Source organism: Phalacrocorax carbo, chromosome 20 (assembly GCF_963921805.1).
Source record: "Phalacrocorax carbo chromosome 20, bPhaCar2.1, whole genome shotgun sequence".
Classification (NCBI taxonomy): domain Eukaryota; kingdom Metazoa; phylum Chordata; class Aves; order Suliformes; family Phalacrocoracidae; genus Phalacrocorax; species Phalacrocorax carbo.
In genome coordinates this window covers 8,229,335-8,250,725 of record NC_087532.1, presented here as the reverse complement: position 1 = coordinate 8,250,725, position 21,391 = coordinate 8,229,335, and the positions used below count along the sequence as shown (strand labels likewise).

Genomic DNA, 21,391 nt, shown 5'->3' with positions numbered 1-21,391 from the left:
CGCCCCAGATGCCTTGCGGGGGGGCTGGGATTACCTGAAAGGAGACGTGGAATTCATCGATAAGCGTGTAAGTAACCCCGAATTCACCTGGGCGTGTGTGTGCGACCATTAAGTTCATGTTCCCAAAAGATCCGCGATGCTCCCGCACAGTTTTGTGGGATGCTCTGTCTCGAACTGCCATGGCCGGGAATGGGATTTCTTACAGTGTGGGCAAAACCGGCAGGATGGAGGGAAATGTCCAAGAATAATGCCGCTGGGATGCTGAATAGGCTGTGGATCGAGCCAACAATGCCGGGCACTGGCTGCTTGAAAACATGGTTCCTGTTTCCTTCTGGAAAAATCCCAGAGGATGGGTAGGAGCAGCCCGAGGCTGCTGCACCCTTTCCTCCCACCCGCGCCGCTCCCGTGAGCCCTGCACCTCTCCCAGGGAGGAGAGACGCTGTCTCCCACCCCTCTAGGGTGCCAAAAAGTTTGAAATCCCAGGATATAAATCCCCCGGAGCGCCGTACGCCCCGCAAGACCCCGCTAGCGGCTCCTCTTTCGATAAACAACCCCCCAAAACTTGGCTGGGTGGGTGCTTGGTGGTTCCCTGCCCAGATTTTGGGCTTGGCAGGGGAGGGAGAGGCCGGGTGGCTGCAGAGAGGGCGAGGGCAAACCGCAGTGCTCGTGTCAGGATTCTTTTTTTTTTAAGCTGGAGTATTTATTTTTTTATTTATTTATTAAGAAGCCCGTCGCCATCTGCCGGCAAGCTGTGGTACTCAGGTGGGGTGCTTGGGAGAAAATGTAAGGATTTAAGGGCAGTTTCTGTAGCTCCCTATGCGAACGTTTGATTTTTTTATGGTGCGGGAAGGGGGGGTTTAACTTGCTTGGAACAAAATTAAATGCGATCCTCACCCCAGATACCTTTGTATCGCTCAAAGTAACATGTCGGTGTGGTGAATATCCTGGCTACAAATGAGGTAAACATAATAAATTAGTTTTATTTTGGGGGAAAAATAGCTGTTTTTAAAGATTGGAGCTGAAGAGGTCTCTCCTGCGCCTCTGGAGGCTTGAAAGTAGCTGGGGGCTTACGTGAAAACACGGTGATGGAAGGACACACAGAGACCTCAGTGCCCTCAGGAGGGACGCTGCGGTGAGTAGCCGGATCAACGGACAAGATTCACTAAAAATAGAGTGGCTCCTTTGGCCAATAACCCCTAAATTAAGGAAAAAAAGCACCAAAACCGCCAAGCCGTTTGAGCGTGGAACCGTACGCGCTGCTGACGCCGTTTGTGCACTGCTGCACCTTGGCGTGGGGTGCTGAGAAATGCGCTGGCTCCGCAAGGCGCGAGCCTGCAAGGCGCGAGCGTGCAAGGCGCGAGCGTGCAAGGCGCGAGCGTGCAAGGCGCGAGCGTGCAAGGCGCGAGCAACACCCCGCCTTTTCGCCCGGTCCTCCCGCCCCCCAGGGGGCGCAAGTGCGCTGCGCTGCCACCGCCCCGCCGCACGTGGCCGCAGCCGGCCATCGCGCACGCGCTCGTCACCATGACGCCTCCCGCGCTTTGCTCCGCTGTGCGCAGGCGCGCCGGGCTCGTGCCGGTAGGCGGTGGCGGCGCAGGCGCGCGGTGGGTGGGGGGGTGGCGGGTGGCGCGCGCATGCGCGGGGCGCGGGCTGGCGGCGGCGGCGGAGGGGAATTAAAATGGAAGATGAGGAGGTCGCGGAGAGCTGGGAGGAGGCGGCCGACAGCGGGGTGAGGGCGCCTGCCTGGGGCGGTGCGGGCGGGCCGGGGGCGGCAGGGGCAGAGGGGGAGGCGACGCGACGCTGGCGGCGCTTCGGGAAGGTGGTGGGGCGCGGCGGGCCCGGAGCGCCTGATAGGCCTCTTAAAGGGACCGCGGCCTCGCTCAGCGTGGGGTTCTGCAGCCCGGCCCCAGCCCCCTCTGCTCGTCTCCTCTCTCTCTCCCCCGGTGGCGGGGCTGCCGCGGGGAGCCCCTCCCTGCCCGTCCTTCTCCCGCTTTCTGCTGGGCTCCAAACCCACGCCTCTCCTCCCCCAGCCGTGTGGGGCTGCGGGCAGGGCGGCAGCGGCTGGTCGGTGCGGGTCGCGGCCGAGCCCCGAACAAAGCTCCCGCTGCCGGGGAGCGTGCGGTGGGCGCTGGGGGGATGACGGGTGGCTTGCTTCCTCTGCCGAGGGGCTCTGACAAAACGTTCGCCCTCGCAGGGCCTGTGGGGAGCGGAGGCTGGGCTGCGTGGCCGGGGTTCACATCGAAACCCATTTCTCCCCCTTGCTCGAGGCGAATGTGCTTCGTTAGGACAAAACGCGGAGAGCCTCAGCGTGGCCCAGCGTAGCTTCCAGTGCTGTAGCTGAAGTTCTCACTCGCTTTCATTAGCTGGCTCAATACCTGAAGTTTTCGTCACGTCTCCCCTGCTGGGGGACTCCGAAGCACTTCTGCGTGTTGCGCCTGCAGAATAAAATCATTATTTTAGCAGGAGCGTGGGCGGGTGATCTGCAGGGTATTCACAACAGCGTGACGAGAGAAGGGAAACCATCTCTGCCAGGCAGTCTCCTGTTTTATTAAATTCAGTGGGCTCGTTAACGATCAGAGGGCAGAAGGGCTTTGTAACAATGACTTGGTGAAAAGACCGAATTTGATTCTGGTCAGGAGATTGGGTTAGGCCTGGCCAGAAAGAGGGGAGCAAAATAGAGCCTGTAACTCAATGCCTTCGCCCAGGAGCATGAGAGATGCCAGCAGCAGGCTGGCAGCGCAAGCGAAGCGCTCGCCCTCGCCTCTTGCCAACACTGTGAGACTGCAGTCGTAGGAAGCCTCGTGCCGGGTGGCAGAGTTAATTCCAGTGCTCGTTAAATCATTCCATGAAGGGACATAGCTTGTGTCTCGGGAGCTGGTGATAGCTGTGGCCTTGAGTAATGGTTTAAAATTGTAGGGCTGCTCAAATCCCAGCCATCGGTTGTCTTTCCTCTTTGTCCTTTCAGCTTGTACCTTTTAGGTGTTCTTTTAAAGCCCTTAGAAGGAAAAAATCTGTCACCTGCTCCTTCTCACATCCTTTTCCAGTCCAAACTGCTGAGAATCTGTGTTCATAAACTCAGTGCTGTCTTGTGCTGCTGAGCAGAGAGATTTCCTGAGGAGCCACCGCCACGCTTGCAGCTGCTTTTGCAGTTGTTGGGGCTTTGGATGTCTGCAAAAGCAGTTGGAGCAACAAGGAAAGCGAGCTGTCTGCGGCAGGAGCTCCTCTTATGTAAGAGAAGAGATGAGAGCTGCCTTCTGGCATCTGTCATGGTTTAGAAAGGTTGTTTTCAAACCGTGACAGCAGGAAGGAGACCCTCTGCTGCTGATGGTGGCTGCAGGCAATGAAAAGCTAAGCAGGATGGAGCAGAAGAGAGCCCAACCTCGTTTTCTGAGGACCAAATAGATGCTGGCGCAGCCAGGGACCGCGAGCTCTCTGTGCTGCTACAGAAATCAAAGCTACTGGAGGTAGGCAGGTTGAGAAAAGAGGAAGAGAGGGCAGGAAGAGGCTCTGCTGTAGAGCAGGTGGCGTGACCGACTCGCTGGTTAGCAGCCGAAAGAGATTTCGGGTGCACCTGCTGTTCTCTGCGCCTGAAACCTTGCTGCAGTCATCGGGCCGGTGGGCCTTGGAGCTGCCCCGAAGAGATGGGCCTGCTGCTGAAGGGGCGAGAGGGAGAAATCATGCGCAGGAAAAGCGTATGAACTGGCCTAGTCCTGTCATTGCAGGGCTTTTTTTTGTTGTCTTAGGGAATTCCCTTTACTTTCTTCTTCCATCTGTATCTTATTTGGCATGAGGTGGCACGAGACAGATGCCAGCATAAAGGTGAAAGACACGACACTCTTGGTCAGTGCTCAGGAATAATATGTAATAAAACATAAAAGACACCAAGGGGCAGCTTTAAACACATAATCTTCTAACACTTTATGCAGTTGAAAACCTGAGTTGTCAATTTTTTAGACCCTTCAGCACACCCCTAAGGAAACAGCAGTGATGTAGCAGGAGATCCGTGGTGGGCTTCTGAGATATGTTGCGTCTCGGTGTGTAATTTTTTAATGTTCCACCCAGAGAGTTCTTTAGGACAGAAAGTACATCAGATTTTCAGCACTGGTCCTTTCTTGTGTGTGCAGGTGTTGGTGTTAGGCTGCGAAGTTCTGCTCTAGATCTTTAAAGAAGGTACTTCTTAGCAAGAGGCAGTTCTGGGCTGACCAGAGGTGCCATGGCCTCCAAGTTATAACATCACTTTGCTTACCTCTTGCAGATCTGCCTGCCAAAGCAGGCAGCACTAAAATCTCATTAGGTTGAGGGAAAACCCCAAAAAACCTGACACAGACCTTCCACTTTGGTTCAGTCAGTCAAATAGCTGTAAAACTGATCCTCAAGCATTTTTGTTTCTTTGGTCTTTAACGTGGCTTCTGTCTTTTAGCCTCTGTGTCACCAGAATTACCCAGTGCTTGCCAGAAAAAGGAGCAGCTCCTCGGGTACGTGCCACCCCCTGAGTTGTGCCAAGCAGATGCCTTCTGCTCCGGCAGCTTCACCAACCCCTGGAGTCCCGCAGGCACCGCAGTGTTGATGCTGGTGTAGTGGAACTCTCTGGGGCCTCTGGATCCGTGTTAGCTAAATGCTTTCTGATTAAATCTTCGAAATGACTGTGAAATAGGGAGGTTTTGCTTGTCTGTGAGTTACAGATGGAAAACGGGTGTGTGAATAACGAGCAAGTTGTCTAAGTTATGAGTAAGGATTGAAGCGCCAGGCTTCAAAAACCCAGTCTGGGTTAGTAGACACTAATATGAGTGGCTGCGTGGCTTGTTTTTTTCTTTTCTTAAAGGCTAGCTGGCTTTAGGGAAGAGGGAAATCACAAATGAGAGGTCTGCTTGTGACGCCTGAGTTTTTTTACCTGGTTAAACTAATAATTACGCATCAAGTGGGAAGCTAGGCTCCAAAGCTGGGTGGAAGCCCCACGTCCAGGGCCACAAGTAATTTGCAGCCCTGAATTGGCACTCTTCAGCTGGATTGATTGCTTATTCCTTCGCTAACTAGAATTTGAGTGCCTTCTTAATTAGTAACTTATTTCAAGTCAGAATCCGTGTAGATAGAAATATTAGCCTGGCAACCTTACAATAGTTTAAAAAAAGTGATCTCCTTGTGTCTTGTCTTTTTTTTCCCTTCAGTTTGCTGATGGACAGCTTGCAGGGCAGTTAGCTCCCAGCTGCTGCCTGCAACCTCCTCGCTGGTGCTTAAAACTTACCCTGCCGCAGCCCAGAGTCTAAGTCCCTTGTTTAGACTGCGCTTTGCTTTGCTGATCGCCATGAGAAAGAGAAAAACCCCCGACCACCTGATAACCGACTGCTCGGGGAGGATGTGAGCAGCCAAATGTGGGTGACTGAACTTTGTCCCTCGTGTGCGGGGATGGGGATTGTCGCCTGCTTGTGTCATGGCACTTGAGGAGGACCGTTCACCTGAGGTTTGCAGAAACCCCCTCGTTTCTATCGTCTCTAAATTGGTCGGTGTGCGAGTGGCAGAGAGGGCGGCTCGCCTTGGATTTCACCCTCCAGCAAAGGCACTGGTTATAAAGGGCCGAATTGAGGTTTTCCACTGGTATTGCTTTGAGTTGCTAAATATGATCAAAGTACAGAGAAGTCAAAAGTGAAATATTTCAGAGTGTAACGCTGTGACCTCCGGTCTGGTAACTGCTCGTGTGATCAGAGGCTGAGTTAGCGGGGTTTTAGCACGCAGGAACTGTACCCAGGAGGGAACCTGTGAGGATAACTGCTGATTTTTTGATGGTTGGCTGTGAGGATGGGTTTTGACTTCACGGACCAAAATGATTTTTGTGAAACTTTTACTGAATATTTGCTTGAGGTGTTAGTAATTGGTCAAAAAATTTTGAAACTGGGAAATGGAACTTTCTGTTCCTGCTGCTCCATGTTGCTTTGGCAGAGGTAGTTTCTCTGATGAGGCAAGTGATACTTGTAGGTCGAGAATGAACAGGCGCCATGAGACGGGGAAGCGAGTCTCGGTTTGGGGATATTGCAGCAAGTCCTGTATGGCCCTGCCCGGGTCACTTGGGGGCGGTCTCTGTTTCGTACCTGCTCTCGCAGACCTTGACAAGCACCTGGATGTGCTGACTGACCCCGTGCAGGGACGTGGGTGCAGAAGGCAAGGGTGACCCTGTGCATTAAGGAATGTACCAATGCCTTTGCAAAACAATGTGGAAATGAGAGGGCTTTTGGTACATCTTAGCCTCTTTTTTTTTTTTTCTAGATTCATAAGGGGTGTAAATATATTCCTGATCTGGATCTCCGAGGAGTGTCCGTGCAACCCGCCTGCCGCACGAGGTGCGAAGGCTGGGGAGGGAGAAGGAGCTGTGGCCCTCCTGAATGCCTTCCCCCCAGTCCATAACGTGTCTGCGGTGGGAATACCGTGTGGCGCCTGCCAGGCTTGTTCCCAAAAATACTCTCGTGTCTTGTTTCTCAGTATTCTAGCTGCCGAGAAGTGTTATCTACCTATGGAAGATGCAAATGCCAGCGCAGCTTAAAAGCATCTGTGGCTTTCTTGGGTACAGTCCACTGCCAGGATTTAACGTAAGCACGGTATCTTGGAGAATTAATTAGTGGAGCAGTCTGATTCCCAGTCGCCTCAGGAATTGGAATGTTCCAGTAATTAATAGAAGATTAATTTATCTTCAAAGGAAAGAAATAGGTAACTAATGAGGAGTCAGCTTGGAGATGTTTTAGGATTATCTACTGCTCTTTCTTGATGGTGTTTTTGGTGAAGCAGCGAGTCAGATATCTGCAGCTGTAAGTTGTTGGGTGCCCATGAGCAGCTTTGGTAACCTCAGATGTTAAAATCTAATTTCTAAAGAAGAGAACATTAGCCAGGCCTTGAAGTTTATCTCCTGTCCTTTAGAAAATGCCAGAGCATCTGGTGGTGCTTTTAATAAGCAGGTGAGGCTTTGTTTTTAGCGTTGGTGTGGGAGGCTGCAACTCTAGCCTAAACTCCCTCTTTCTGGGTTTGATCTTGCACGTTATTTGTGAGTGAGCGAGGGTAGAAGGCTGTGTTCAGGAGTAATTTCCAGTAAATACATCAAAGAATGTGGCTAATGGTTTTCTAGAGCTGCGTATTTGAAATGTTATCAAATTTCTAGGAGAGCACAGCTTCCTTTATCAGTGGCTATCCTGTGCTCTGGCAGGAGGGCTGGTAAGTATCTCCTCGACTTCTGCAAAGAAGCCAAATTTTGGAGGTAGAGGGCGAAATAATCCTGCTAGTGTAAGGGATCTGTAAGAAGCCCAAGTCTCTGCCTTCCTTCAGACATTCAGTTGTGGTTACTCACAACACTTGAAATAAAAAATAGCTAGCAGTTATCTTGTTATTCCTTTCCCCCATATCAGCAGAGCTTGGAGCTGCTCTTATTTAGTCTGTTTAGAGAGTCTTTGCTGGCAATGACGTGCAGGGTAATTCTTTATACGTGTCTGATGCATTACAGTTGTTCCAACAAAATTCTTTAGATGACAGCTAGGGCTGACTCGGGCCTCTCTCTGTTTGTGCTTTGCGATACACTGGAGAACCAGGTTCGCTTGGGATGGTGCCTAGACCCCCCTGTGAAGCCGTGATCCATAGGAGCCGACCTCCGCAGGGGCATCCCCTCCTGAAGGGCACGTTTCCAGGGTGTTGGGGGGAGCATTGATCTCCAACTCACCAATAACATTGCAAAATTAGCAGCTGTACTAGTGGGTTCTTATTTAGGATGACAGGCTGTGGGATCTCAGCAGCAGGTTTGTGTCTTAGTGTCTGTGTCTGTTTTCAAAGAGGTATTTTATTGATCCTTCTATGCATCGCTCTTTTTTCGCAAGGTTAAAGGGTAGGAAGGATGGCTATGATGGGGCTGGAATTCAGTTTCCATTACGTCCTCATCTACAAATGCGCCTTAAATGTCAAAGAACAGCGTCGTCTTCATGCTGTTTGTTTGAGTCCTTTTTAGCATCTAGACATAATAGCACTAAAAATAGTTTGTCAAGATTCTTTACTAATCTTTGGGGAGGGTGTTTTGAAGGGGGAGTGTAAATGAGGCTTACTTTTGGGTTATATAAATAAGTTTGTTTGGGAAATGAAAGCAAGGAGAGCCTCCTGAGAAGATTAATAACTGGGTTTTGTATGGTGTGACCTGGCCAGCTACTGGGTACGTGCAGCGTGATGTCCTTGAATGCCAAGTCTAATTGCCTCTCCTGTGAGCCGTGCCTTTGGGTTGTTGCAGCGCTTCTGGCACTTGCCCTGTAAGTCAGGTCCTAATTTTATCTCGTTACTCACACAGCTTGGTGACAATGTGACTTCGCAGTGGTAAGGGAATGACATCAGGAGACGAACAGATCTGTGGAGAGCGGCGGCAGGGATTTTCTTTTTTTTTTTTTTTTTTAATTAAAAGCAAGCCATGTCAAGGTGTTTCTGCTTCTCAAGCTTGTGAATTCAAGCAGTGCAACCCCTGTCACGATCTGCTAGCTGTGTGAGGCTGCGAATGTCTTGGGTTGTTTTTGCGGGGTGATTAGGGGCTGCCCATTTGAGCTGGCAATGCTCTCCATGTCTCTGTACCTACAATTCCAAACACAGTAGTATTAAACACCAGGAGTTTGCAGTACTGTGGCTTTTGTTGAGAAAAGATGGGGTCAAAAAGAAAACACAACTTCTAACACATCGAGAGGGGTGCGTGTGAGGTGGGGAGCTGCTTTTTTATGCTAGCCATTCACTTTGAATGCAAAGGAAAACTTTTTCTACCCAAGAGTTCAGTGAATGTCTGGAGGCAGCTGGAATCTGGTCAGCAGCACCGGGAATTACGAGGATCATGTAGGACTAACAGTTGTTTGGATGGGTTGAGAGTGATACGTGTATATTTGGTGGGGAAGATTGTTTTCTATTATCCTGCCAAGATTTCTACGTGTGGAGGAAGCCTCTTGTTTTGGAGAGTACATCGTGGTTCTAACAGCCGCTCACGTTAGAATTTAGAGGATATTTTAGCGGCCTATTACTTTGCTCCTTGGTGAGGAGCTCCCCAGGCGCAGAACAGCTGTTGAGCCTGCATGCGGTGGCTTATGAACCAGGGCTGCACATTCGCTTAGCGACTGCTGGTGATTACGGAGGGGTGAGAGGTGAAAATATTGAGTATTCTGCAAGGAGTGGTCTGCACAGGAGGAGGAAGGAGTGAAACAGACTGTAAAGGGCTCATTTGGCGAGGGGTGTCACGATGGCAGAGTTTGAAGGACTCCTTTGAGTAAGTGTGCATGTGTTGAGCAAATTAAAGAGATGTTTGGGTTTGTGTTTTTTTTTTCTGGTAGGGGAAGCTGCAGGTTCTGGTGTCAGAGGAAGTCTGGCACGTGTGAGGGCGTGGAGAGCTGTCCAGCAGCGCTCAGAGTCGGTGTGACAGTCGTGTTAATCAGAGTGTTTTTCAGATGCTGAGGTTGAACTGACGCTTTGCAATTACAGGATCTTGTAGTCTGATGTACGAACCGCGACTTTAGCCCCAGGGCTGACCTGCAAAGCCACCAGGAATGTAGAGCAGTGGCTTTTGTCAAAGCAATCTCTCCTCTGCCAGGAAGGAGAGAGGTGAGAGCGGAATGGAGCCTTCCTCGTGGCTACCATGTGGATCGTCATGCTTTGTGCCCCACAGTCCTCACTGTGGGCTGTTGAGCTTGTCTGCCCCAGTTGAGTGGTTCAGCACTGTGGTTCTGAGCCACAGCTGGCTTCGTAGTCACTGCAGTGCCGAACACTAAGTGAAATGAGTTGAGAGGCGCTCGAGTGTGCTTTCCCCGCCTCTCCGCCCTGTCTTCCTGTTGTCCCTCTCCCCCACGCGCTGAAGTATTTAATAAGGGATATTTAAGGAAGCCTCCATCCAGTCCACTGCTTCCAGGAGGCCCTGGGGAGGCACGGTTAACTAGTTGAGTTTGAAAAAGTATTTTAAAGACTCTTCTATAGCCGGATGTAACCTCTTCTGGCACGGTGTGGACAGATGAGCTAACCCCTTCCCCTTAATTGGACTTTCATTGTTTGCTGCCAGCCACTCTACGACGTCTCCATCCTTGCCGGGATATCCGTTTCCCTGCTGCCTGTCCCCGGACAGCCCTTATTCTGTCTTTGCAGGCAGCTGATGCGCATTTTCTCCACCCTCCTGAGCAGCATTGGGTTGGGATTTTCCTCCCAGTCCTCTTGAAGGAAACTGCAGGTGTGTTTGCCCTCAACAGGAGGCTCTAGCTGTGACCTGGCCTTCAGCTCAATGCCACACCAAGGCCCTGGCTGGTTTTGTCCTTACAAATCACCCGTCACCTCCCACTACAGAGTTTCATCAAAAATTCAGCCTCCCACCCACCATTTATCTTCCCTGAATGATTTGTGACTATTCCCTTCTAGGTGGAGGCTACCGTGGGCTTGTGTAGCTGTGTGACCAAGAGCAAACACCGTGGTTTGGTATTTGGTAGCGACTTCAGTTCATTTGCTGCTTACTGGGATTTCGGTGAATTGCCGTGCAAACCAGTTTCTTTGCTGGGTTGTGCCTGCTGTGGTTTTTGACAGCAGGGTAGGCTCTGCTGGCATCGAGCTTTCAGTGTAGTTAAGCAAACCGGCCTGAAAAGTAGAGCAGGTGCATCCTGCCAGAAGCTTGGAATTTCCTTCAGTATTGCCAGTTATCAGCTGGCGAAACTAGGACGCTCTCAGGTAGTGTTTTTCCTTCATTGATGATTAAATAAAACACATGACTGTCTCAGAGGCTCTTTTAATAGCGTCACAGTCGTGAGAATCTAAAGATACCAGCGAGGTTGGGGAAGGTTACCTAAAGAGAAGACTGGGGCTGAAACCTGGCTTTATTTTTCTATTCAGCGAGGTTTCTCTGCATAATTGCTCCGATTGCAAAACCTTTGCTAAGGCAGATGCGAGCCTCGGACAGAAGTTGACACGCTTAAAGCCACACTCTGTTGGCATTTGGGGGTGATTAATACATCTTTCCGCCGATTGATGACTCAGCAGCTGTGTTGCAAAGGGAAGGAGAAGCACAATAAGGCTCTGCTCAGCTCCTGCGAGTCCCTGGGTGCATGTCAGGCGGGGCAGGGACTTTTTTGTGAAGGAGGGTTATTGCTGCAAGCAGCAGGAATGCAGACCTGCCGGCTAGTCCTCCAAATGGCTTCAGGCTCTGGGGCTGAGCTGCCCCGCTGAAATCAAGCGTGTGGACTGATGTGGATCGCCCCGGCCGGCGGCTGCTGCTGCTGTTTCTCTGCCGGAGAGGTTTGGCGCTGGTTCCTGCTCGGATCTGGGAATACCTTGCTGTGTATTCCTGTGGCTCTTTACCCTTAATAGAGCTTTCTTGCCAGCCGAAGTCCTTAAAATGAAGGATGAGCGCCTCGCAGCTGCCCTTTCACCGTGATACGCAAAATCCACAGCCTGCTGTAGGTGTACTAATGGCGACGGTAGAATATACGTGGCAGCTTTGCTTCTCTCTGCCTCTTGATTTGCAAGTCATCCTCAGATGGAGAGACACGCTCTCTCTGCCCTCTTTATAGTATCGCTGTACAGGAGAGTGAAGCTAAATGTGTGCGCACACAGGCTCTAACTCCAGTCTCCAAGATGAGCCTTCAGGTTTTGATTTTTACTTCCTTCTTTTGTAGGAAATAGACAGACGGTTGGAAAAGAAGCTGAAGATCACGCAGAAAGAAAGGTAATGATGCTGCGCGGTTCGGTTAAAGAAGTAAAAACAAAACAAAGAAAACCCAACAACTTGTTTCCTGAGGTGCTGTTGGACGTCTGAAGGCCTGGGGAGCGGGAACAGCAGGGAAACAGCTTCAGATTGAGCAGAGCGCCCTGGGTTTGGGTTCAGAAAGAGGAAATCTCTGTCGTGCCACTAGATGGCCCTTTCGATCCATAGCGGGGTAGCGGAAAGCTTCTTGAGAGGGATTTTATTTCAGAGCAGGGTCTTCCAGACTGGATGTAGCTCCAGCTATGGGGAAGCCATTTGAGAAAAAGGCACTCAAAGGAAGAAATGGGTGAGTCAGGTAATCCCAGCTCGCAGCCCTAAATTGGCTTGCCGTGCCTTGCGTCAGTAAGACCTTCTTTTCCTGCTTACTTTGGGTTGGGGCAGGGGTGTGTGTGTGTTGTTGTTGTCTTCTAGCAGAAATATTTCTAATCGCTCCTGATGAGTCTTTTGTTGTTGGGATATTTTTTTTTCCCCTTTGATTCTTATTAGGCCACCTGAAGAGTCACAGCATGGCTTCTCTGGGACTTCCCCACAGAGAAGGGACCATAAAAAATAAAATAAAATAAAAAATTCAAAGGGTGAGATGAGGGTCAGGGCTGGCTCTGAGAAGTGAAATGGCAGGGCTGCAGCGGGAGACCGGGCATCCTGGTGAGAGGAGCCCTAAAACTCCTGGCAAGGAATGGAATCAAGGTGCTGTTACCGATATCTTTGAATAGAAGTGCTAAAACTTTTGCCAAGTGTCTGCTTCCCTTTGCTTCGGTCGAGTTTAAAGATGTCGAATGCAGCAAGGACTGGTTTTCTGTCTCTTCCTGAGCTAATCTGCAAACCTGCCTGCTGCTCTAGTTTAGGGTTACAAATATAATGAGGTCTTTAATTATTACAGGCTACCTCTTAATCACAGGAATGACATCTGACTGAGAGGAATTCACACACACAGTGAAAAACATGCTTGCTGTAGAACAATAAGTACCAACCAAATGTTTTTCTTTTAAACAGTAGAAAGTCAAAATCTCCTCCTAAAGTGCCGATCGTGATTCAGGACGACAGCCTTCCTGCAGGTCCTCCCCCGCAGATCCGCATCTTGAAGAGGCCGACGACCAACGGTGTGCTTAGCAATCCCAACTCCGCCAGCAGGCCGGCCTTCCCTGTGAAATCCTTGGCGCAAAGGGAGGCGGAGTACGCGGAAGCCAGGAAACGAATATTGGGCAGCGCAAGCCCCGAAGAAGAGCAGGAGAAACCCATTCTAGACAGGTGAGAGCAGCTTTTCGTGCTGCAGCAGCTTTGCCTGCGCTTCTTGCAAACACCTTCCTATCAGAAGGAGGGGGATGAGCCTCTTGAAGGGTAAAGTGAGGCCAGCCAGAAGATAGGAGTGGTTTGTTAGCAAGTGAGGCATCATAAATCTCAAATATGCAGGACTTAAGGGAAGTGCAAGTGCCTGATAAGGCTATAGAGGTTATCTTAGAGCCTTGGAAGAGCGTGCTGGGGGTGTAGAGAGGAGTGCGGACAACCAGAGTTATCCTGGCGGGAGATATCCTCGTCTTTCCTGAGGTTTTTGACTTAAAGGAGCTGCTGCCTGTGGGCAGGAGAGAATCACAGAATGTCCTGAGCTGGGAGGGACCCCCAAGGGCCATCGAGCCCAGCTCCTGCCCCTGCTCAGGGCACCCCAAATTCACACCGTGTCTCTGAGGGCCGTGTCCAAGTGCTTCTGGAACATCACCAGGCTGGTGCCGTGATGCCCCCCTGGGGAGCCTGTGCCAGGGCTCCACCACCCTCTGGGGGAAGGACCTTTCCGTAATGCCCAGCCTAACCCTCCCCGGCACATCTCTGCCATTCCTTCAGGTCCCAAAGACCTGAGAGTCAAGCATGAGCACTCTTAAATGAATGCAGGTTATTTGAAGGCACCAAGCTCGCCCTTTTCTTTGCAGCGCGGGTGTCGGCTACTCTTTGGAAAGACATGAAGTGCTGGTTTGGTTTTAGTGCTTCCCGTCCCAGGGAGCAACACGTGACGATTGTCCCGTGGCAGCGCCTGCCCACGAAGGCGTACAGCGTGCGCGGCCGTGCTTCCCCTGCCTCTGATCTCCTTTCTCCTTTCAGGCCGCCAAGGATCTCCCAGCCCGAAGACACCAGACAGCCCAACAATGTGATCAGGCAACCCCTGGGTCCCGATGGCTCACAAGGCTTCAAACAGCGCAGATAAACGCGGGCGAGCGATGCTGCTGCGGAAGGCAGGGTCCGCCGCCACGGGTCGCACTGCCGTGGCGGACAAACGGACTTGAGCAAAGGGAACTACCTGGTTTATTTGCACTGTGATCCCCTTTGCTCTGCCCACTGTGACCTTCAACCCCACGCACTGTGACCTCCCCTCTCCACCCACTGTGACCGGCAAACCGAGAAGGGCTGTCCCTGAGTCGCTGTGAAAGGAAAGGGGCTGAGGGGAGGGGGTTATTAAGGACTCGGAAGGGGTGCAGGGAGTCGTGTGTGTGCCACTTGGGTTGAAGCTAGCGCCAGCAATAACGTTTGTTGTACTCGTAACCTGGGATTTAAGGAAAAAAAAAATGGGAAGCCTCCCCAGACGCGCACGTTGTCCTCATCACTTTAAGAGCAAGTTCTGTTTTAAAGGATCTCTTTTATTTTAATTCCTTCCCCCCCCCCGTTTGTTTTCTGTACGTCAGACCAACGGAGTGCATGGGAAGGGTTTTAACTGTTTGTTTTAATTGAGAGAGGTAGTTAAGTGTTTGGAAAAAAAAAAAAAGTTTCAATGGATTTCTGCGACTTTAATGGTTCGGGTTTGGCAAGCTCTTGCTTCTCCTTCTCTATTTCTCCCACTGCCAAGCGTGTGGAAGCGGACTCCTGGATACCTGGCCTTTCCAATCGTCTTGGGAGCTGGTGGAGTCCGACCTAGTTTACGTCTCGCACCTGTTAAAGCTTGGCTAGTATTGTGTGCTGGCTGTGAGGAAAAGCTTAAAATACATCTCTTTTTTTTCTCTCTTTTTTTTTTTGTATTTGGGGAGAAGGGAATATAGACGGATCCCATGAAAACGCCTGCTGCCCGGCCGCTGTTTGTGGCAGAGGGCGAAGAGTTAGGGCTCCATTCCGAGGAGAACTGCCGGCACCGCTCTGGTCCGTGAAATAAATACGTGGGGAGGAAGCCCCGCTCCGCACGGCGCGCGCTCGTTGGGCAGCTGCCGCCCCGACAGGGAGCAGGATGTCCCAAGGGTCTGAACCCGAGTGGCTTAACGACGGAGCGAAGGCTCTGATCGATCTCTCCGTCACGGTACGTGCTGCGTTCGCCTCCGGAAACCACGGACGTCGGGGGAACAAAAACCGCCTTGGATAAAGTGGATGATTCCTTCATGGCAGCAGCTGGCTCCCCGCGAGGCTTCAGGGAAGGGATTTTCCTCCTCTGGCTTCCAGGAAGAGGACAGGGAGACCAGTGGTCCGCCAGAACGTGGAACTTCATCCCCCCGGATGAAGCTGACCTACCTTAATATCACTTAATATCGAGGGATTAGACGAACACTAAATGCTCTTCTTGGAGGGGACGGTACCTAGAAAACCATTTCTGGTTATCGGCGGATTATTCTGTACGGGCGCAGCCTTCCCTGCTGTTTTGTGCTCAGTAGGTTCAAGGGTAAACGAGCAAATCTTTGTCTTCTACCCGAAGGGAAGCGACCGTACAAAAAGATGTGTATGGAAATACGGCTTAAAAAAAAGCAACCATTACTGGTAAAATAAAACTACCTGTGTATCAAAAGTATCCGCTAGAGCGTTAATTAGCTGATGAAAGCTGATTAAAGCACCGAGGATGGTGGGGACGGGCGGGCAGGCGTCCCCCGGGGAACCCCAACCGCCAGTGCTTTGTTTGGGGGGGGGCGAGTGTCTTATATTTATCCCCCCACCCCCCTCCCGAGGCTGGGGGTCAGGGTGAGCCCCTGGGGGGGAGCGGGAGGGGAGGAGGCCATCAGCAATAACCCGAGTCACCACGCCTTTCCTTAATTATTACTGAAAATAGCTTTTAATGGCCAAAAAGCACCCCCCCAAATCCACCCGGTTCCTGGTATAGCTGGCTGGTGTTAAAGCTGCTGCCTCCTCCGGCACTGAAATCTCCATCTTTGGCACCAAAATCTCCCAGCTCCTCCATCGCAGCGACCAGGATACGTCCCGCCCGCGGGCAGGGCTCGGCGGCGTTCCTGCAGGAAGCCCCTTCATCCTGGGGAAGGTGGAGGATAAACACGGTACCGCGTGTTTTCACCCCAAAACGTGCACCGAAGAGAAAATGTTTTATAAATTGTATTTTAAATAAATGTCTTTAAACTTTTAATGACTTTTTTTTTTTCTTTTCTTTCCTGTATCCCCGTCTCTCGCAGGGGCTGCTGCAAGAGGGACATTTCCCAGCGTGAGTAGATGCTTAAAAATTCATCAGGAAGGTAAAATCTGGGAGAGTTTGGCCATAATTGGTCCGGTATTTACCCAAAAAGATGAAATTTCCCCCCATTTTTAGTATCGCTGGAGAGATGTGCTCTGAGAAGGGTAGGAAGTGGTGATGCTGGGAGGGAAGATGTGGTTTCCAAACCTGGGCGTGAGCTGTGACTGTGCTGCCTCTTGCTGTGGAGGGTAAAAGTGGGTTTTATTTTATTTTATCTTGTTATTTTTGCCATGTGGTGGCCTCCCTGCTCAGGTGTTGTGCTTTCGGGGTGCCTCCAGCCGAGGCGGGGAGGGGTCGGGGGGCGCTGGCAGCTCCCGCAGGCGCTGACTCCCTTTTAGTTCTTATTCGTAGAATTCTTTTAAAATGTGAAATCAGGAAAAAAATGTGATTTTTCGTGACTCGGAGTCAGGAAGCGGGAGGGAAGGTGCTGCAGCAGCGCGCCCTGACGGGCCGGCCTGGGAGCTGACCGTGCGGGCTCCCAGCTCCCCGCCCGCCGCTCCCCAGCACCTCCCTGCAGTGCGGCCTCCCGCCCGCCAGGGGGCGCCGCCGCGGCGGCTGCGGGAGCGCCTCCCCTCGCCCCGCGGGAGGGAAGGGCGGCGGGGCTGTGGAGGCGGGGCCGTACCATCGAGGCGGGGGCCAGAGCGGCGGCGGGCGGAGTTCCGCCGCGATGGCGGCCATGGCGGCGGAGGAAGAGGATTACGAAGCGGTGCTGTGCGTGAAGCCGGCCGTGCACGTCTACCGGGTGCCGCCGCGGGCCTCCAACCGCGGCTACAGGTGGGGTCTGCCCCTCTCCCATGGGCCCTGTCCCGCTGTGGGGTGCCTCTGCTCTCCCTCTCCACCCCCGTGGGTCATCCGGCCTCTGTCCCTCCTGTCATGGCGGTGTGCGGGGTCCCCCTTCTCCCCGTGGGGTGTGTGGGCCCTGTCCCCCGCCGTAGAGCAGCAAGACCTGCCTCTCGTGAAGTATTTCTGCCCCCCGTCCCGGCCCCACGCCCCAAGCGGGGTATCTCACTTCCCCCGTGTATTTTGGGTCTCCTCTCCCCTCAGTCCTCAGCCTGGACTAAAGCCTGTCCTAGCAGAGCCAAGCTGTAGCTAACGTAGCTCAGCACCTCCAAGAAACTGCTTTCGAGCTGGAGATTCTGCGGAAAGGGAAGCGAAACCTCTTGTGCAATTCTGGCCCAGTCGCTGCTGGGACCCGATGCCTGGCTTTTGCAGGGGACCAGCTGGTTTCGGGTGAAACGAGAGGTGTCGCGACGAATCCACCTCATTGTGCAGCGAGCGTAGGTGCAAGCAGGTTGTCGCTTGTGCTGCTTCGGTACTGTTAACGAGGGGAGTCAAGCGGATAACTCTGTGGCATGTTATAGGAGCATTAAAATAGGTCAGTGGTGGTGCCTGGCACGTGAGGGGCAGCTCAGACATCAGTTGCCATTTCCTCTTTCTCCAGAGCTGCAGAATGGCAGCTGGACCAGCCGGCGTGGAGCGGCAGGCTGCGGATCACGGCCAAGGGAAAGATCGCGTTCATTAAGCTGGAGGACAAGACCTCGGGTAAGGAGGAGGGAAGGTGACAGCTCACGCCCCTTCATGGGGAGGAAGATGGTGCAGAGACGTTCCGTTGTGGCATTGACCCACTCCCATTTCGCTTTTTCAGGAGAGCTGTTTGCCCAGGCGCCGGTGGAGCAGTTCCCTGGCATCGCTGTGGAGAGCGTGACGGACTCCAGCAGATATTTTGTCATCCGCATCGAAGACGGGAATGGTACGTCATGATACATGGGGGCTGGTTTCGGGGAATCGCCTCAGAAAGTCTTCATTGCCCTCGCTGCTCCTACTTGTGAAGGATTTCTGCTTTCAAGGGATAAATATTCCCTGGCTACAGTGGCAAAGGGACAAATTATCTCACTCCCACACACCAGCTGCACTCTGTCCTTCACCATGAATCAAAACCAGTTTAATTTTGCTACTTGGCGTTAGTGTGAGGATGCCTCTGTGTGCAGGATCATCACCGTGGTGCCAACCTCTGCTTTGACTTGTTTATATTAATTGAAAATCTGTTTTTACTAAGCCTGTACATGCAACCAACGCACCAAAGGTATCTTCGGTCCCGTATCTCAGTCTCCAGAGCTCCAGCTCCAGGTGGAGAAGGTGGCAGGCACGAGGGTGTGCGGGACAGGGTATCCCATCCCTCTTCCTCTGCTGCTTGGCGATTCCAGCCCTTACTCTTCCTCCTTCCCCAGGCCGCCGAGCTTTCATTGGAGTCGGCTTTGTTGACCGAGGTGATGCTTTTGACTTCAACGTGGCTCTCCAAGACCATTTTAAGTGAGTTTGTGCCTCTCCCTGTGTCCTCTCAGCTTGAATTTTTTTGCGGGTGTCCCCCAGAAAGGGTGGGGGAGAGGAAGCTGTGAGCTCCTGTCGCGCTTGAGCGGGCAAGCGTGGTGTAAAGAGGTGGAAACACCCGCTCCTCTGCGCAGCCTTTGTACAGGCAGCTCTCCCTCTCTCAAATATTGCCCTGCAGGCTCTCAAACTGGGCTTCCCAGGCCAAAATTGGGCAAATTCCCCAATTCCTTTTCATTTCTTCACTTGCCACCGCCAAGGGGCTGCTCCTGAGGGGCTGGGATGCTGCTCTGGCTCCTGGCGGGCAGTGGGGCTTTGGGGCAGGATGGGATGTGCTGCTGGCTGGAGGATCTGTGCGGCTCGAGCACGGACAGCTGCTCTTAGGAATCATTCCCCTGGTGCTGCCCAAAGTGTGCTGCCTCATCAGGCAACATCTTGGATCACATTCAGCGCCTTTAAAGAGCTGCTGTCAGGCAGAGGGGGATGATCTGGGTCAGGATTTGTCTGGGAGAGCCTCAGGCCGGTGGTTCACGAGTCCTTTTCTGCTTATTAATCCCTGCAGATGGGTGAGGCAACAGAGCGAGCTGGCCAAACAAGCCGAGAACCCTGATCAGGGGCCCAAACTGGATCTGAGCTTCAAGGAGGGGCAAACCATCAAACTCAACATTGCGGTGAGGGGCTTTTCTGGCTAAATCCACTCCCAACCTTTGCCTTGGGTGGCACAAAAGGAAGCAGCGGCTTCGCCCTGAAATCCCCGTGCAGGGGGAAGCCCGGTGCAGAGCTCTTTGTGGTAACGCCACATGTGGTGATTTGTAGGGGGGTTGTGTTACAGTTCCCAGTTACAGAACTGGGTCTGTGGGTTCACAGTGGGGATTTGGTGTAAAAAAAAAAAAAAAAAAAAAAAATCCTTGATTTGACCCCTCGTGTTCCTCCAGCGGTGGGATGTTGCAGCACAGGAGGTTTTTTTGCTCCAGAATAAAGCAATTTGTGAGCTGTGGCTGGGAGGAATCGCACTCTGGCTCTGGAGTTAAACATGATGCCACCCAAATTCCCTCTCTTCTTTCAGAACATGAAGAAAAAAGAAGGAGCAACAGGGAACACCAGAGCGCGTCCCGCGGGTCCTGGGGGCCTGAGCTTGCTCCCACCACCCCCCGGAGGAAAATCTTCTGCTCCGGTTTGTCCTTCTGGAGAGCGGCCGTCTTTGCTCTCTGCGCCCACCCAGCTCCCGGGCACCCCCATCACAGGTCCGTGGTCACGCAGCAATGGCTGTAAAGCTCTTTAGAGCCAGTTTCATCCATCAAAGTTGGGAAAACAGAGGGGGAATCTGGGTATAAGAGTGGGAAGTAACTCCTGATATTTGTTTTCTCTCTTCCCGACTTCCCTGGCTGCCAACAGACTCCCTCTTGTCCTGGCCGCAGCCCGCTGCTGCTCCCTCTGCCACTGCCACCGACGTCTGGGGAGACTTTGCCAAAGCTTCGGGGTGAGGCTGTGGGGGGTTTGTGGCGTGGGCGATCCCCACAGCGTTAGAAAACGCCCGTCCGGACCAAATCCCGCCGGTTTTGCTGAAAACCCCTGCGGGGCTGGGGGCCCTGCCCCATCCACACACCCGTTTGGGATTTGAAAGCAGCTCTGACAGCGCATGTTGCAAACTCCCCGAGTTCAGGGCCGGTCTGCGGGCGCTGCCTTCCTCTTTCTCCGAGCGCTGGCAGCGTGCCCCGTCTTCCGCCGCTGCTCTGGGCCGCTCTGTGCAGCGGGGAGAGTTTTGGGGTGACCCTGGAGGACCCATTTCTGGCTGCCCAGTTCCCTCCCTGTGTACTGCAGTCCCTTTTGAAGTCTAAAACCTAATTTTTCCCCCTCTTGCTCTCTCCCTCCCTCTCTTTCTCCAGGTCAGCTTCTAACCAGACTCAGGCGAACGCAGGCTGGGTTCAGTTCTGACCCTGGCCCCTCATCCACTCTTCCCCGCGCGGGTTCTGGGATCGTCACGATTCCTTCAGGACCAAAGCAGGGGCTTCGGGACACCCCGCTCCTGCCCTTAAATCCCACCCCCGGCATTGAAATGCCGAAATAAGTGCTGGAGAGCAAACGAACACGTGCCTTAAAACACTCCATGCCAGCTCCCTCCGCACCAGGGGGCCTTTTATTGTCTACCTGGATCACAGCAAACCCCTGCGGCTTCTCTGCTGTGCAAAAAAAGCCATCAGCTTCATCACCTTTCCTTAATAACGAGAGGTTGAGCGAGTGCGCAGAGCAGGAGGACTCTTGCTTGCAGCGCTGCCCCGATTCAGGTAATTCTCGCTAAAGGTTTATGCGATAGAGCCTCCTCGGAGTCGTCTCCGCTTTCTCCTCACGTATTTGGGCTGGATAAATCCTTCCCTCGGCGGGGAGCGCCCTCCTGGGGACGTCTCACCTGCGAAATCCGGATGAACGCCCCGCCGAGGTGCCGAGAGTCGCCCTGAGTCTTTTTCTGAGCGCTTAAGTCTGCGGTGCGGGAGGCGGGAGCCGGGCCGCTGCGTTTCCATGCTGAAATTGCAAATTCCTTGCTCTGGGAAGTTGTTTTATTTTTTCCTGCTCTATTTCAAAGGCAGATTTTTTACTTCTTTCTGCGGACATTTTATTAAGCGATATATGCAATGAAGGACAGAATGGAGTTGGTCTCTTTGACAGAGCTGGGGTTGAAATTCCTCTTTAAAACAAATAAATATTTTCTTACCTATTTATATTAAGGCCTTTCAACGTACAAAGTCCTGCTTATTTTTTGTCAGTGCCTCGGATTTTTATTATTTCCAACTGGATGACGAGCGTTTCCGTTTCAGAGCTTAACTTTGCCTGGCAGTGAGCATGCGAGCCCAGGTGACAGATGTAACGCTTCAAAGCGAATAATAAAATGGTTTTGATGCCAAATATGAATATTTCCCCCCCGC

General features: G+C 52.4%; 2 protein-coding genes across 4 annotated transcripts; both read left to right on the top strand.

Annotated features, from left to right (window-relative positions):
* Positions 1-1,597: 1,597 nt before the first annotated feature.
* Positions 1,598-15,473, top strand: SZRD1 (SUZ RNA binding domain containing 1). 2 transcript variants are annotated; one of them, XM_064470638.1, is made up of 4 exons: positions 1,598-1,726; positions 11,634-11,683; positions 12,719-12,970; positions 13,814-15,473. In XM_064470638.1, exons 1-4 carry the CDS (start codon positions 1,676-1,678, stop codon positions 13,914-13,916), a joined length of 456 nt encoding a protein of 151 aa, XP_064326708.1. In that variant the 5' UTR covers positions 1,598-1,675; the 3' UTR covers positions 13,917-15,473. The 2 variants fall into 2 exon arrangements, with proteins under 2 accessions (XP_064326708.1, XP_064326707.1); XM_064470637.1 differs by having other exon boundaries at positions 1,599-1,726; positions 12,716-12,970.
* Positions 15,310-21,377, top strand: NECAP2 (NECAP endocytosis associated 2). 2 transcript variants are annotated; one of them, XM_064470633.1, is made up of 9 exons: positions 15,310-15,445; positions 16,087-16,146; positions 17,587-17,687; positions 17,791-17,895; positions 18,374-18,455; positions 19,033-19,141; positions 19,537-19,714; positions 19,866-19,950; positions 20,357-21,377. In XM_064470633.1, the coding sequence occupies exons 2-9, from the start codon at positions 16,124-16,126 to the stop codon at positions 20,403-20,405; spliced, it is 732 nt and encodes a 243-aa protein (XP_064326703.1). In that variant the 5' UTR covers positions 15,310-15,445; positions 16,087-16,123; the 3' UTR covers positions 20,406-21,377. The 2 variants fall into 2 exon arrangements, with proteins under 2 accessions (XP_064326703.1, XP_064326702.1); XM_064470632.1 differs by lacking the exons at positions 15,310-15,445; positions 16,087-16,146 and adding an exon at positions 16,264-16,919.
* Positions 21,378-21,391: the final 14 nt, after the last annotated feature.

Coding starts and splice junctions, on each gene's coding strand:
- NECAP2 (XM_064470632.1), top strand. CDS start 16,813: ATGGCGGCCATGGCGGCGGAGGAAGAGGATTACGAAGCGGTGCTGTGC. Junction 16,920..17,586: donor GCCTCCAACCGCGGCTACAG/GTGGGGTCTGCC, acceptor CTCTTTCTCCAG/AGCTGCAGAATGGCAGCTGG. Junction 17,896..18,373: donor CCGCATCGAAGACGGGAATG/GTACGTCATGAT, acceptor CTCCTTCCCCAG/GCCGCCGAGCTTTCATTGGA.
- SZRD1 (XM_064470637.1), top strand. CDS start 1,676: ATGGAAGATGAGGAGGTCGCGGAGAGCTGGGAGGAGGCGGCCGACAGC. Junction 1,727..11,633: donor AGGAGGCGGCCGACAGCGGG/GTGAGGGCGCCT, acceptor CTTCTTTTGTAG/GAAATAGACAGACGGTTGGA. Junction 12,971..13,813: donor GAGAAACCCATTCTAGACAG/GTGAGAGCAGCT, acceptor TTCTCCTTTCAG/GCCGCCAAGGATCTCCCAGC.